The following is a 12,046-nucleotide window of genomic DNA, read 5'->3' as shown; positions in this document are numbered from 1 at the left end:
CCAGTGTTTGACGACTTCCCCTCATTCTCTTGCAGGTGCCGGTGGAATCTGTTGATAATAATGCTACTCTCCATTTTTTGGGTTTCCCTCTTGAAAGGACAACCCAATTGGAGCGGCAATGAAGAAAGCGAAGTTGGATAAACTTTCCTTTGCATTGCATTTCAGTTTTCTCTAGTGGCGGCTAGACAAGAATTTTCTATCGGCCGTGGAGTTGTACCGGATTAGTTAAGTCCCTGGTATAGACAATAGCTCAAGGATTGATATACGGCATCTATTTGCTCTGGCACTATGACCAGAAGCTGAAGTTTGGTGGAAAGCTGAAAGTTTCACTTTATGACGACGCTGTAAGTTGAAGTTGAACTTCAAGGAACACACAAACTCTCCAGACACGATGACGATGAAGTTAATAATTCTCTTGATAGAAGACCGTGACGAGAACCTCGAACCTATGAACAACTCGATATAGCCTATGGACATATTCCTGGGGAGGCGTTTTAAAACTTCATCCACTATCTTGTATCTCAAATGCCTTATTTGTTATCCGAGTCCTGCACCCCATGCGTGATAGGCTCAACATCAATATCCGTACTGGCAGGTGCCTCGGGAACCAGTCTAATCAGAAACACCATGCTTGGGATAGTAAGTACCAGGAGACCCGCGTTGACATAGAAAGGGATTCTAGCGTCTGATCCAGTCTTGGAATTGATAGCGTACGAGACAGCTTGTCCGGCAGTCTCAAAGGCCCGGAATAGACCGCCAGTGCGGGAGGAGGAGCCAACGTCGGTGGAGAAAGTGCCGAGAATCCAGTAGATGGATAGCTGGCACCAGTAGCCGGTCGAGAACATGATGAGGTAAGGCAAGTAAGCTTCGACCCATCTCTTGGTATGTCTGAAGAAAGAAAAGTTAGTAGTGTGGTGAGTACGTGGGCTTCGAAAAGACATACAGCTTATAGTCCAATGCGTCAGTAGCCCCGCCTCCAAACTTGCTGTACTCAATGCCGATCCAGATGAAGCACGCAGCTTGAGGAATGGCCCAAAAAGCGAAAGCAATCCAGGCTCGCTTCTTCTGTGACCAGTGAGCAGTGTCGAGAAGTTTTCCGTATGCAAGTACCATGACGATGGTAAGGCAAGCTGGACAGTCACCAGGTGTTAGTATCTGTAGTTGCCAAAGGTGGGAGGGAGTATACATACGCATGATCATCGAAGACAACGCACGAGCTCGGACGGAGAAATGCAGGTTCAAATATGTACCCATACTTCCTCCGTAAAAGAAAGAGTAAAAGGCGGGAACAAACATGAGCCAAGTCTTCACCAAGTGTTAGACATAATCGTAGCTAACCGCTCGGGATGGAGAAAGTCACCTTTGGTCGCTGCATGTGCTTCCACAACGCATTGAACTCATGTTTCCAGCTGGCCTTTTCACTCATAGGGATTTTGGTGCCATCCGGGCGGCGGACTCGTCTCGTTGTCGTGAGTAAGAGGGCCCAGAATGGGCTTGTACATTCTGTGTTGTCACCGTTAGATCACATCGTCAACGACGGCAATAGTTAGACATACCGAAGGCAACGAAGATGAGGTAAGTCGACAAAGCGATGCCGCCTGCATTAGCTTTGCTGTGGTTGTTGGAAAAGTTGATGGCGCCGCCCATGACACTGCCTGAGTTTCGCATGGCGGACCAAATACCTTGATGAACCCGATTAGTACAGAGTTGGACAGATATTGTTGGAGCTCTACGTACCCAGATAGAAACCTCGGTCGTTGGCTTTCGGGTATGAAAGCATGGCTGTACTTTCAGCGACATAGAGGAAACCCAGACTGAATCCAGTGATCACCTAAAAAAACGTGTCAGGCATGGTACTTGTCCCGAGTGATTGCGTTTACCTTTGCCAGAAGCAGGTACCAGTCGACGCCATACTTTGCGCTAACATACCAGCCTGAGCCCAAAAGAGGCATCGCTACACCGGAGATCACGCAAGACCACTTGATACCGATCTTGTTGATCAAGGGTCCTCCAAAGAGAGTGATCAAACAACCAGATATGTAATTCAGCGATGTAGCGAGATTTCCCAAGTATGGCGTCGAGAGACCTCCACCGCCAAGGTTGGAGATAGCATCGTTCATAGCTGGGCCGACAAATGACAGTCTGTAGTATCATGCGTTAGTATCGTAATATGGAGTCTTTGGAAAGGAATGTGAACTTACGTTCCGAACATGATCATCTGGAACAGAACACCTCGGTAGAACTTTGTGGTCTTGGAGGCGCGGAGGTAAGCCTCGTCAATTTCCTCTGTGAGTACCTCGCCATCGTTATAGCTGGTAGTCTGGGCAAGCGCATTCTCATCAACAATCTTGTTGTCGTCTTTTGTAGTTGAAGTCGCCATGACGAGTAGACGAGGAGAGGAAGTTGGGACGAAGAGATGCCCAGGTTCAAGATTACAGGATCAGCACGCTTTAACTATTATACAACTCCAACAATACCGAATCGAGACATGATTGTAATAAGAGAACTATCATTGGCTATCTGGCAAGAGGCAATGCTAAGCTAAATCTTCATGGTAACATAGACTACAGCCGGGGAACAGTGGAATGGCTCCCAAAGTGTTCACCAGACCAACTCACTATCAATAATCCTAGGCTACCAGTCAAATTGCTAGGCAAGCAAGGAAGCAGGGACAGTGACATTATAGAATACGCTATACTCGAAATGTTTAGATCATGATATGTAGATAAGCAATACTCGGATATCCTTCTCGCTAGTATCACTTGGAAGATAGAACGCGGGCATCTTGTCTCCCAGTCAAGACTCTGATAACCGGACCGGTGACAGATCTTCGAGATATGACACTTTTGAGGTGTTAGAATCTTGATTGTAGTCCGGGGAAGACTGGAAAGGGTCTGGGGTATGGTTGATAATGCATCAACGTGTTCCCGTGTTATCTACGGTGTGCAATGCAACAAGACAAGGACTCTGTTACCCCGCAGACAACCGGGCCGGTTCTCATGGCAGTGCAACACCTGTCTTGCCAATCCCACTGGGAGTCTGATCCTTGTTCTCCCGTTATGGTTCTCCGTAATTTGTAATCTCTTAAACTTTCGGTAGTTACCTCTGCGCGCCGAGCTATCGCTATAGGCGATAACATAAGTGGACCTTATCTGATTACGGGCCTCATATCCGGCTCACATAAAAAGGGTCTAGTCTCTTGTCACTGATTGATAACAGAGATACTCAATTCATGTACAGCCATTGATTGATTGCCACAGCCAAGCCATGCCTCCTTCTCTGTTGCCCGTCGATAATTCCACAACCTCGTTTTGGAGGTCGGACCCACACGCTCTGGACGACCATCGATCAACTCCTGAACTCCCATCACAGGTCGACATCGCCGTTATCGGCTCTGGATATGCTGGTGTTGCGACAGTTTACAACATTCTAGAGCAATGCAAGGTAAAGGGCGTTTCACCACCAAAGATCACCATTCTTGAAGCCCGCCAAGCATGCTCCGGGGCTACTGGCCGAAATGGCAAGTCATCCAAGTCCTCATTGACAACTTTACTCTACTAACGCTGTGCAACAGGCGGCCATCTCAAGCCGGATCCTTATAGCAGACCTGCTGGCTTTGTACCTACCCATGGTGTCGAGGCAGCAGCTGAGGTGGCCGAGTTTGAGGCCAAGAACCTCACCGCTGTTAAGAAAATCATTGAGAAGGAAGGAATCGACTGTGACTTTGTTTACACTCGGGCAATTGATGCATTAATGTCTGATGAGATCTTCCAAAAGATAAAAGCCGGCGTTGAATTGTTGAAAGAGAATGGCGTTTCTACCATTGACGATGTTTACTTTGTTGAAGGAGCGAAAGCAGAGCAGGTAAGCCCTCCCCAAAAACTTCTTTAACATCATCATTTATGTTACTAACTACCTTTCCTTCAGTTCTCTGGCGTGAAAGGAGCAAAGGGCTGCTTTTCTTACACGGCAGGTCACCTGTTTCCATACAAGCTTATCGTTGGACTGCTCTCTAAGGTGCTCGATGCCGGTGTGAATCTGCAAACAAATACGCCTGTCTCCAAGGTCACTAGAACACCTGACTCGGAAGGCTTCTTGACGATAACAACTCCCCGAGGCGACATTCGTGCAACGAAGATCGTGTACGCAACCAATGCTTACACTTCAGCCATCTTACCCGAGTTCACCGACAAAATTGTCCCAGTACGAGGAATCTGCAGCCATATCGTACCTGGCAAGAGTCCAGGGCCCTCACTGTCCAATTCATATATCATTCGTTGGTCAGATACAAAATACGAGTATCTTATCCCTAGAACAGATGGAAGTATTGTCGTTGGTGGCGCAAGATCGATGTACTATCATGATCTGGATAGCTGGTACAATAATGTGAACGATGATAGCTTGATTGATCTTGCGAAAGATTACTTCGATGGGTATATGCAGCGTGTTTTCCGTGGATGGGAAGACAGCCGTGCGCTTACAAGTAAGGTTTGGACTGGAGGTAAGTTACTAAACCTTGGTACTTACCCATGGCAAGCGGCTAACAATTATGCAGTAATGGGCTATTCATCTGACGGTTTGCCCCATGTCGGTCAGATTCCCGGGAGACAAAATCAGTTTGTCATCGCTGGGTTTAGCGGACATGGTATGCCGCAGATCTTCCTGTCGGCTAAGGGAGTTGCGTCGATGGTAATGGATAACGTTGATTACAAGAACTCTGGTGTTCCAAAACTCTACCAAGCAACTCAGGAAAGACTCGATAGTTCTAAGAACACGATCCTAGATAGTTGGGAGGCTGTTCAAAAGAGGGAGCAGGCGAGCAAGCTGTAGCATTCTAGCTTAGAATAATATGCTTATAAACTGGATTATGCCTTTGTTAAGAATTCCTGAATTCCTGAATTGCACCTTTCATACTTCTGGTTCGCCGGAAAAGAAGCAACTGTGTCACTTGCTTGTCTTTCTAATCTGGTAGGTTATCCCTGATGATAGCCTCCAGCCCCACCGGTTCGAGTGGTGGGTGGAGTAGGTGGTACAGTACCGTACAGCATAAACCCCGCAGTTTATCATTGTCACTGGAGATGTTACAAGGGCGTCAAATGACACCCCAAAGACAGATCGCCATAGCTCTTATCTACTGTCAGTTAGTCTGGTAAATCGATTCCCTTCTCTAATCCTATCAAGGTTCGGACTGCTCATCTCCGCCTTTATACGCTCTTAGTCTCTCTTGATAACCGGGACCATGCTCGGCTTCATGTCTCCGCTTTTGATAAGCGGGTTGGGTATACGGGCTGTCCGTCGTCCAAATGCCCTTTGTAGCTATTGAACCATGAAATAGTAAAGATGGAAGGTCCAAATCAGCCCATTGATGATGCCACAGTTCTCAAGCGTGAGAAGTTTACAGTCAAAACATTGTCTCAAAGTACAGCCCGTTCGTGCCCTCAGATATCCACCTCGAACCTCATTTTGTAGTTGCTGACAGGATAATGGCAGATTACTCTGGGGAGTTCTCACACTGGAACTTCTCGCACAAAGTCCGTCGAAAGGTTGGACACTACCTAGATGACGCCGAGACATCAGCCAACGGCAATGATGATTCGCGACTGGCTTCGCCCAAACCCAAGTATGTTGAATACTGGCGTGCTACACAGCTGCAAGGATCCGCCTCTCGGGTTCGGGATATCATCAATATCATACCTCCAAAAAGTATAGCAATGTTCCTTGCCCGTATGTATTTCAGTTTTGCCCAGACGAACTCCTTCTTCGTCCATGAACCATGGCTGTATGACAAGCTCAATCTCTTATATGAGGAGCCAAAGACTGTCATGGCCAATTCTTCGACGACCTGCGTCTGCTCTGTAATTCTAGTGTTGGCTATTGGCACTCAGTTCGCGCATTTGGGATCCGGCGACTTGGCCGTAACTACGGCAGGCAACAGTGAGGATGATATTATGGAAAGAGAAGCAGGAACAGTCTTCTACGAAGCGGCCACTACACTTTTGCCAGATGTGATTACCATTGCGTCACTTGAAAGTGTCCAAGCGTGTTTGCTCTTAGCTCATTACACGTTACCTTTGGACGCACATGGGTTGGCATATACCTACCTGGGTCTGGCTATCAAGATGGCCATCCAAAATGGCATGCACCGAAAACCTCGAGGCGTTGAGCTTGATAGTTGGACAGTTGAGATGAGAAACAGGCTTTGGTGGACAGCATTCACTCTTGAAAGGTAAACATAGGCGTATCTGAAACCCTACGAGGGACAATTTGCTAAGCTGTCATTACAGACGTGTGAGTGTGCTGCATGGTCGACCGGCCTCCATTACGGCCATGGAGATGGATACAGAGCTGCCTCAAGATCTGCCCGAGTTCCGACGAAATGGTCAGGTATCTCATTACGAGAACATGATGGCTATGACACATCTGACTGGCAATCTTGGAGATATTGCTACAGCCTTGTGCGTATATCCTAGTTTACCTCGCATTCGCGATCTAATCCTCGTTGTAGAACATTCCTCAAGCGATGCCCCAAGCATTTGCAGTCAACCTATTTTGATAGGATCTTATTAATCCGCGAGAAGCTTTCCATATGGTGGTCATCTCTCCCAGAAGATGTCCAGACACCGCTGGAGTCATCGCCGCTCTTCCGGGTAAACACTCACCTCAAGCTCAACTACCACCTCGTCCAAATTTTCACTGGTAGACCATTTGTTTTTCTCGAGTCCTCGTCGCCAAAAGGCATAGGCAACAACATACCCCGTCAAAATCGGCGCGCTATTCTCGTATTAGACGCGCTCGAAGCAGCATTTGATACCATAGACTTACTAGAAGTTCTCCACGAAACTACAGGCCTGGCACGAGCAAGCTATACTGAATTTAGTTCCTGTCGGGCTTCGCTTCTATTAATTCTCGCTCACAGTCTCAACCACAGCAATGAACGGTCGAGAATGGCGGTACGACAGGGCATGAGGTTTATCAAGGCTATGTCCGTCGGTAACAATATGTCGACTAAATCAGAAGCTTCCCTGATTGAGACGATAGAAGCAGCTGTCCGGCGTATCTATTCACGAAGAAGTTCCTCGTCGGGGGAACAGGGAGTGGGTAAGCAGGAACTTCACAGTAGTTATGATAGGTTCAAAGAGTGGACTACACTATTCGCCGGAGGTGGCGGCTTTGCTACAGAGTCTCCCCCTGTTTCGAACTCATCGGGGGTTAGTAATGGAGCAACAGCTGGGTGGCATGATGAGGCCACAGCGATGGCTGATCTTATGAATTGGACAGAGCGTTTGGACGGTGATATAGAGACAAGAGTTTCTGGTGATGTTTTCTCCGACAGTCAGATCAACTTGGTGGATACAGATACTCTTGAGATCAATTGGTGTGACTTTGGCTGGCATGGAAGTACGTAGATTATATACCACCATGGCTGTTTTTGAAATCCAGTCGCAATTGGGAAGTTTTCTCTATACAGCTTGTTCTCTATTCTAGATACCTTGACAGCCTGTGTAGACCCAGCGAGGTTGCAACATAAACTTTCGTCCCGATGAATTGGTACAAGCGATCGGCGAAACTGACCCCGAAGCGGCTGGGTATCACGCCCGCTGTGAACCCTGTCAAGAGGGGAAGCTTCTCAAAACTCCGAATACCGGTCCGGCGTTATCAGTCTGATTCTGGTATCGATAACCCTCCGCACCGGGCCGGAGAGGCGCGGGGAAAGTCAGATGAAAGTAAACGATAGATAGCGTTACATGGACATGATGGAATCTTGAGAACTTCGTCTTGCATTCCCGATGCGGGGAAGTAAAGGATAAGATGCGTGGCGCAAAAATGCCGCAGACATGCATCGCGATTCTATTTAATCTGTATCTTGGATACTTGACTTGATTCGCACCACTATCGCAATTAGTTTCTGCCCTTACCTCTTTTGTACTATCAACATGTCATCCAGTAAGAACGTTGTCTTCGACGTCGTCGGCACCCTCGTTAGCTTCGACCATCTCTATGAAGCAATTGAAGAGCGTCTTGGCGAGAAGCTTCGCGCCCGGGGTATCCAGCCGAAGCTTCTTGGCTGCTGTTGGCAAGAGATGGCCGAGCGAGAATACACCTATCTATCTCTGGCCGGTCGCTATAACATCTTCTTCAATGTCTTCAAGCCACTGTTCTTCCGTTGCTTACACTACGCTGGCATTGAGAAACCGCATGAATTTGCGACAGGGGAGGATGTTGACTATTTGATCAACGAGTGGAAGAACTTGAGATTGAGAGAGGGCGCCGCTGAGTGTGTTGCCAAGCTTCGTGATGCTGGCTTCACTGTGTGGTGCTTTACTGCTGGTGATATTGCTCGCGTCGGAGGATATCTAGCCAAGGGCGGCGTGGATATGCCAGCTGAGAATTTACTGTCTTGTGACACAGCAGGAGTGGCGAAGCCTATTCCCGAAGCTTATGCACCTGTGTTTAAGAAGCTCTCTGCTGATGGTAGTAAGCCTTGGTTCGCGGCGGCTCATCTTTGGGATTCTTCAGCAGCTCAGACTGTCGGGTAAGTGTTCTTCCTTATGACCTTAAAGTGTTGATTAACTGACTCGTTGCAGATTCAAGACGGCTTACTGTACGGCGCTGGAGGGTGAGGAGTTGCCTGATATCTTTGGCAAGATGGACGTGGTTGAAGAAACATTGCCCTCTATGGCAGACAAGATAATTGAGGCTGCCAAGTAGTAGAAGGATTCTTCGCGAATTAGTGTACGTAATAATAAATCATCTTGCAATACTGCTCAGCCACTTCGAGTTTTGACAAATGATCGACGGCCCCCAGAGCATGTTAGATAAGCTTACACACGGACATCATCTGTCAATTGAACAGCATAGGGTAAACGTCTAACTTAAATCTCACTTCAGGACGATCCCCAGCCACAAAGGATCTGAATCTTACATTTCTTATAACGTGCATCGCTACGGAGTAGTCTAGTACTAACTCATACCTTGCTTACGGTTAAGCATGATCGCTAGTGCTGAGTTTAATATGGACGACCTCGCGTTTACAATAGCGAGAGCGAGTAGCGATGATCCTTCACTTTCATGGCGTGGGCATGAAGTGACGTCTATTGTTGTTGTAAACGGATTCTGAACACTGTTTATAAGAGAGACCAAGCACTCGAGGTTTAGCCTTGCAGACAAACAAATCAAGTTTTTGCAAGTCCGTTGACAACCACTTGAACATGCGTCTCGTCCTAGTACAAGCTCTTTTCTTCACCCCCGGCCTCGGCCTGAGCCTCTCTCCTCGCACAAATACCGAGATCGGCCCCTTCAAGAATCCAGAGCTCACACCATTCCTCCAACTCGACCTTGCCGTCGGTCGCGAAACCAACGTCACCGCACCCGAAAACAATCTGATCATGGCCCCCAATGTCAAAGGTGGAAAGGTCACCGGCGCTTTTGAAGCTGATATCCTTCCTATTGGGGCATCAATTGAGAGAGGGGTCAAGACCGAGCTGGGCGAAAATAGCGCGAGTTCCACTGGGTCTGGTGATAATGTTTATTCTAACTTGGATAGTTTTATACCAATCGTTATGTCCTCCAGACTGCGAACAATGATACCATTGGTCTTGAGGTAGACGTCATTGTCAACTATCGCAACAATGCACACCATAGCTTCGGCTTCGGGTAGGTTATCCCGGTATTCTCCAATGGTGCTGATATATGATACTGATAGATTGCAGCAAATTCACGACGGCTATTCCAGATCTGCTGTATCTGAATTACAATATGTATCTCGTCGAGGTCACTGGAGATTTTAACACGGGCGGAGGCGCGGGACAGATCTTTGCATTCAAGTCTGGTGGCCGAAGAGATGGTGAACCTATCACGGCTCTTCTGCCCGTAGGAGGGGAGGTTTAAAACTCGACAAGATGCTGCAAGATTCGTTTTCAGTCGTCTTTATAGAGTTTTGGTGTTTCATACATATCCCAGAGTCTGTGTATACAAAATAGTTTATCATAAATCATCAAAGCTCTATGTATCTTCTATTCTATCACCAAAACGCCGTTCGTTCCCTTCTGCTCTTTCATCTCTGCTTCAAAGTCGACGCAATAACAGCTGCACCGACACCACTGCCCGGAGAAAGCATAAACTCAATATTATCCTTCCTGGACTCGGGCGCAGCATCCGAAGCCAGGATCTCACCAACAGCCTTCGACAACTCCAGCTGGAAATGAGGGTGTTTCTCGAACAATGACCCCTCAACGCCAACGTGGCAGGTCTGGATGTCGCGCTTTTGGCAGATGGCTGCTACACCAGTGGCTGATAGACGGGCGGCACGGGTGGTAATGAGCTTGGCGACGGCTTTCATGAATTGAAGCTCGGGCTGGGTTGGGGAGATACCTAGGCTTGAGACGCATATGTCGTATGCTTGACGTAGACCATCCGATGTGTCCCTGGTGATGTTAGAAAGAGTTTTCGTTAAGGCTCGAGTATGTAGTGACTTACTCTTCAATAGCAGAAAGGAAAGAAGAGTCAACACAGTAGGGATCATGCAATATCTCCGTACTTTGCCCATTCAAGAAAGACTGCGGATCTCTCTGATGAATCTCCAGAACAACTCGGCGGAACAGCTCGCCCAAATAAAGACCCGCGACCATCTTCTCAAAAGCCTGCTGTCCTTTTCTAGGGGACGCTTCATCAATGGCGAGATCATACGACGTCAAGGGCAACACAGCATGCTCATTGTCAAAAGCGCCCCATTCGCAATTGATAGCCATGAATTCTTCACCATTCAGGTTATCGTTCGCAAGCTTGGGAATAGCATCAATCTTCTCAAAGTAAGCGCCGTTGCAACCTGTTCCGAAAACACAGCCGATGGCCGTTTCTGTGTTGAGATACGCTGATGCCATCATTGTCGCCGTTGTGTCGTTTGTTACAACTTTGACTTTCAGTGGAAGATTCTATCATATGTTAATTCCCTGTTTCTTTTGTAGTTTGAGTAAGTACTTACCTTCTTAGCGATAGCTCGTCTCAACGATGCAGCAGCATCTTGGCCCTCACTATCAGCCACATTAAAGCCCTTCGTCCACCTCTGTAAAATGCCCTCATCTATCGTTCTCTGTGTCGTAGGGAAGGAAAAGATAAAACTCAAATCCGTCTCAACGCTCAAGTCAAAATCGGCTTTGTGAAGGAACGACTCCAGATGACCCGCAACGAAATCCCAAAGCTGGTCAGCCTTTCCGGTCTTGAGTTCGTCGGGCAGTTTGTGCGATTCTGATCTGATTTCGAATCCGCACTTTTCCTTTGTGAGTTGAATGGAGTATACACGTAGGTTCGTGCCGCCCATGTCAAGAACTAGGTACTTTCCTGTCTCATTGCCATTGGGATAGTTCATCACCCATGTTGGGTTCATGGGAATGCTGCCTCCTGTAACACTTAGTCCTACAGTCTCTGTTAGCTCATAGTCTCATTTATAGGATGACGAAATGGTACCTTTTTCCAGTTCCTGGACAAAGTGGTCCGTGACATCTTTGAGCTTTGTCGTGTCGACAGTAAAGTCTTGTTCAAGCTCGTCAAGGTAAGCCTTGAAGTCCGCCATTTCTTCAGCAAGCATTGGATCTATAGTGTTAATGATATTTAGAGAGCCAAGATTGATTCAAGGCTTGAAACGCAGAGTAGATATACATTCTTGAAGCCAGCAGTTGCATCACTCGATCGAAACCCCGTAATCGGACCGGAGGATTCGTGCCAGGACTTTGACCACTGTGAGATTACAATGACGTCAGTTCCACTTCAAAAAACTTCCAAGACCCTCTCTCGCTGTCTCTCTGACTCTATACACCTTGTTTTCTTCATCTTCTTCACCTTACTCGCGTTGGTTTCATGTTGACATTCCGGGATGAGTGCTCCGGTCCAAAAGCTCCGACGTCAGTCAGTCATCATTCTTGTCTAAAACAGCCTCTTATTTTTCTGCATGGGCTCGGCGAGATGGTGATTGGTGGTGGCTTATCACTCTTATCGTCGTTATCAACCTTATCATCAATGATTGTCCCACCGTCAAATTTTAGATTGAAAA

General features: G+C 47.4%; 6 protein-coding genes across 6 annotated transcripts; 4 read left to right on the top strand and 2 right to left on the bottom strand.

Moving 5' to 3' along the window:
* Positions 1 to 426: 426 nt before the first annotated feature.
* Positions 427 to 2,408, bottom strand: B0J16DRAFT_286728 (major facilitator superfamily transporter). The gene is made up of 8 exons (XM_046124116.1): positions 2,202 to 2,408; positions 1,881 to 2,142; positions 1,738 to 1,831; positions 1,557 to 1,682; positions 1,361 to 1,503; positions 1,191 to 1,305; positions 944 to 1,130; positions 427 to 888 (listed from the first exon to the last, which is right to left on the bottom strand). Exons 1-8 carry the CDS (start codon positions 2,378 to 2,380, stop codon positions 531 to 533), a joined length of 1,464 nt encoding a protein of 487 aa, XP_045982778.1. The 5' UTR covers positions 2,381 to 2,408; the 3' UTR covers positions 427 to 530.
* A 742-nt stretch (positions 2,409 to 3,150) lies between these two features.
* B0J16DRAFT_340945 (FAD dependent oxidoreductase) lies at positions 3,151 to 4,865 on the top strand. The gene is made up of 4 exons (XM_046127765.1): positions 3,151 to 3,520; positions 3,575 to 3,864; positions 3,928 to 4,501; positions 4,556 to 4,865. Exons 1-4 carry the CDS (start codon positions 3,268 to 3,270, stop codon positions 4,828 to 4,830), a joined length of 1,392 nt encoding a protein of 463 aa, XP_045982777.1. The 5' UTR covers positions 3,151 to 3,267; the 3' UTR covers positions 4,831 to 4,865.
* Positions 4,866 to 5,285: 420 nt separating this feature from the next.
* Positions 5,286 to 7,418, top strand: B0J16DRAFT_414531 (fungal-specific transcription factor domain-containing protein). Its single transcript, XM_046133459.1, has 4 exons — positions 5,286 to 5,428; positions 5,491 to 6,226; positions 6,285 to 6,455; positions 6,506 to 7,418. The coding sequence occupies exons 1-4, from the start codon at positions 5,341 to 5,343 to the stop codon at positions 7,404 to 7,406; spliced, it is 1,896 nt and encodes a 631-aa protein (XP_045982776.1). The 5' UTR covers positions 5,286 to 5,340; the 3' UTR covers positions 7,407 to 7,418.
* A 331-nt stretch (positions 7,419 to 7,749) lies between these two features.
* Positions 7,750 to 8,758, top strand: B0J16DRAFT_340943 (haloacid dehalogenase-like hydrolase). The gene is made up of 2 exons (XM_046127764.1): positions 7,750 to 8,533; positions 8,586 to 8,758. The coding sequence occupies exons 1-2, from the start codon at positions 7,935 to 7,937 to the stop codon at positions 8,707 to 8,709; spliced, it is 723 nt and encodes a 240-aa protein (XP_045982775.1). The 5' UTR covers positions 7,750 to 7,934; the 3' UTR covers positions 8,710 to 8,758.
* Positions 8,759 to 9,209: 451 nt separating this feature from the next.
* Positions 9,210 to 9,960, top strand: B0J16DRAFT_398863 (uncharacterized protein; the record flags this gene model as incomplete). Its single annotated transcript, XM_046132420.1, has 3 exons — positions 9,210 to 9,470; positions 9,545 to 9,654; positions 9,711 to 9,960. The coding sequence occupies 3 exons, from the start codon at positions 9,210 to 9,212 to the stop codon at positions 9,886 to 9,888; spliced, it is 549 nt and encodes a 182-aa protein (XP_045982774.1). The 3' UTR covers positions 9,889 to 9,960.
* Positions 9,961 to 9,999: 39 nt separating this feature from the next.
* On the bottom strand, positions 10,000 to 11,718 carry B0J16DRAFT_124787 (uncharacterized protein). The gene is made up of 4 exons (XM_046121675.1): positions 11,464 to 11,718; positions 10,982 to 11,412; positions 10,477 to 10,931; positions 10,000 to 10,424 (listed from the first exon to the last, which is right to left on the bottom strand). The coding sequence occupies exons 1-4, from the start codon at positions 11,582 to 11,584 to the stop codon at positions 10,055 to 10,057; spliced, it is 1,377 nt and encodes a 458-aa protein (XP_045982773.1). The 5' UTR covers positions 11,585 to 11,718; the 3' UTR covers positions 10,000 to 10,054.
* Between the last annotated feature and the right edge of the window lie 328 nt (positions 11,719 to 12,046).

Source organism: Fusarium flagelliforme (genome assembly GCF_020744385.1).
Source record: "Fusarium flagelliforme strain FIESC 12 MPI-CAGE-AA-0113 chromosome Unknown B0J16scaffold_4, whole genome shotgun sequence".
Lineage (NCBI taxonomy): Eukaryota > Fungi > Ascomycota > Sordariomycetes > Hypocreales > Nectriaceae > Fusarium > Fusarium flagelliforme.
Note: the sequence above shows the minus strand (reverse complement) of the source record. Positions and strands in the feature narration are given on the sequence as shown.

Coding starts and splice junctions, on each gene's coding strand:
- B0J16DRAFT_286728 (XM_046124116.1), bottom strand. CDS start 2,380: ATGGCGACTTCAACTACAAAAGACGACAACAAGATTGTTGATGAGAAT. Junction 2,143..2,201: donor CAGATGATCATGTTCGGAAC/GTAAGTTCACAT, acceptor ATGATACTACAG/ACTGTCATTTGTCGGCCCAG. Junction 1,504..1,556: donor CCTCATCTTCGTTGCCTTCG/GTATGTCTAACT, acceptor GTGACAACACAG/AATGTACAAGCCCATTCTGG.
- B0J16DRAFT_340945 (XM_046127765.1), top strand. CDS start 3,268: ATGCCTCCTTCTCTGTTGCCCGTCGATAATTCCACAACCTCGTTTTGG. Junction 3,521..3,574: donor CGGGGCTACTGGCCGAAATG/GCAAGTCATCCA, acceptor GCTGTGCAACAG/GCGGCCATCTCAAGCCGGAT. Junction 3,865..3,927: donor AAGGAGCGAAAGCAGAGCAG/GTAAGCCCTCCC, acceptor CCTTTCCTTCAG/TTCTCTGGCGTGAAAGGAGC.
- B0J16DRAFT_414531 (XM_046133459.1), top strand. CDS start 5,341: ATGGAAGGTCCAAATCAGCCCATTGATGATGCCACAGTTCTCAAGCGT. Junction 6,227..6,284: donor ACAGCATTCACTCTTGAAAG/GTAAACATAGGC, acceptor CTGTCATTACAG/ACGTGTGAGTGTGCTGCATG. Junction 6,456..6,505: donor GGAGATATTGCTACAGCCTT/GTGCGTATATCC, acceptor TCCTCGTTGTAG/AACATTCCTCAAGCGATGCC.
- B0J16DRAFT_340943 (XM_046127764.1), top strand. CDS start 7,935: ATGTCATCCAGTAAGAACGTTGTCTTCGACGTCGTCGGCACCCTCGTT. Junction 8,534..8,585: donor TCAGCAGCTCAGACTGTCGG/GTAAGTGTTCTT, acceptor GACTCGTTGCAG/ATTCAAGACGGCTTACTGTA.
- B0J16DRAFT_124787 (XM_046121675.1), bottom strand. CDS start 11,584: ATGCTTGCTGAAGAAATGGCGGACTTCAAGGCTTACCTTGACGAGCTT. Junction 11,413..11,463: donor TGTCCAGGAACTGGAAAAAG/GTACCATTTCGT, acceptor CAGAGACTGTAG/GACTAAGTGTTACAGGAGGC. Junction 10,932..10,981: donor GACGAGCTATCGCTAAGAAG/GTAAGTACTTAC, acceptor AACATATGATAG/AATCTTCCACTGAAAGTCAA.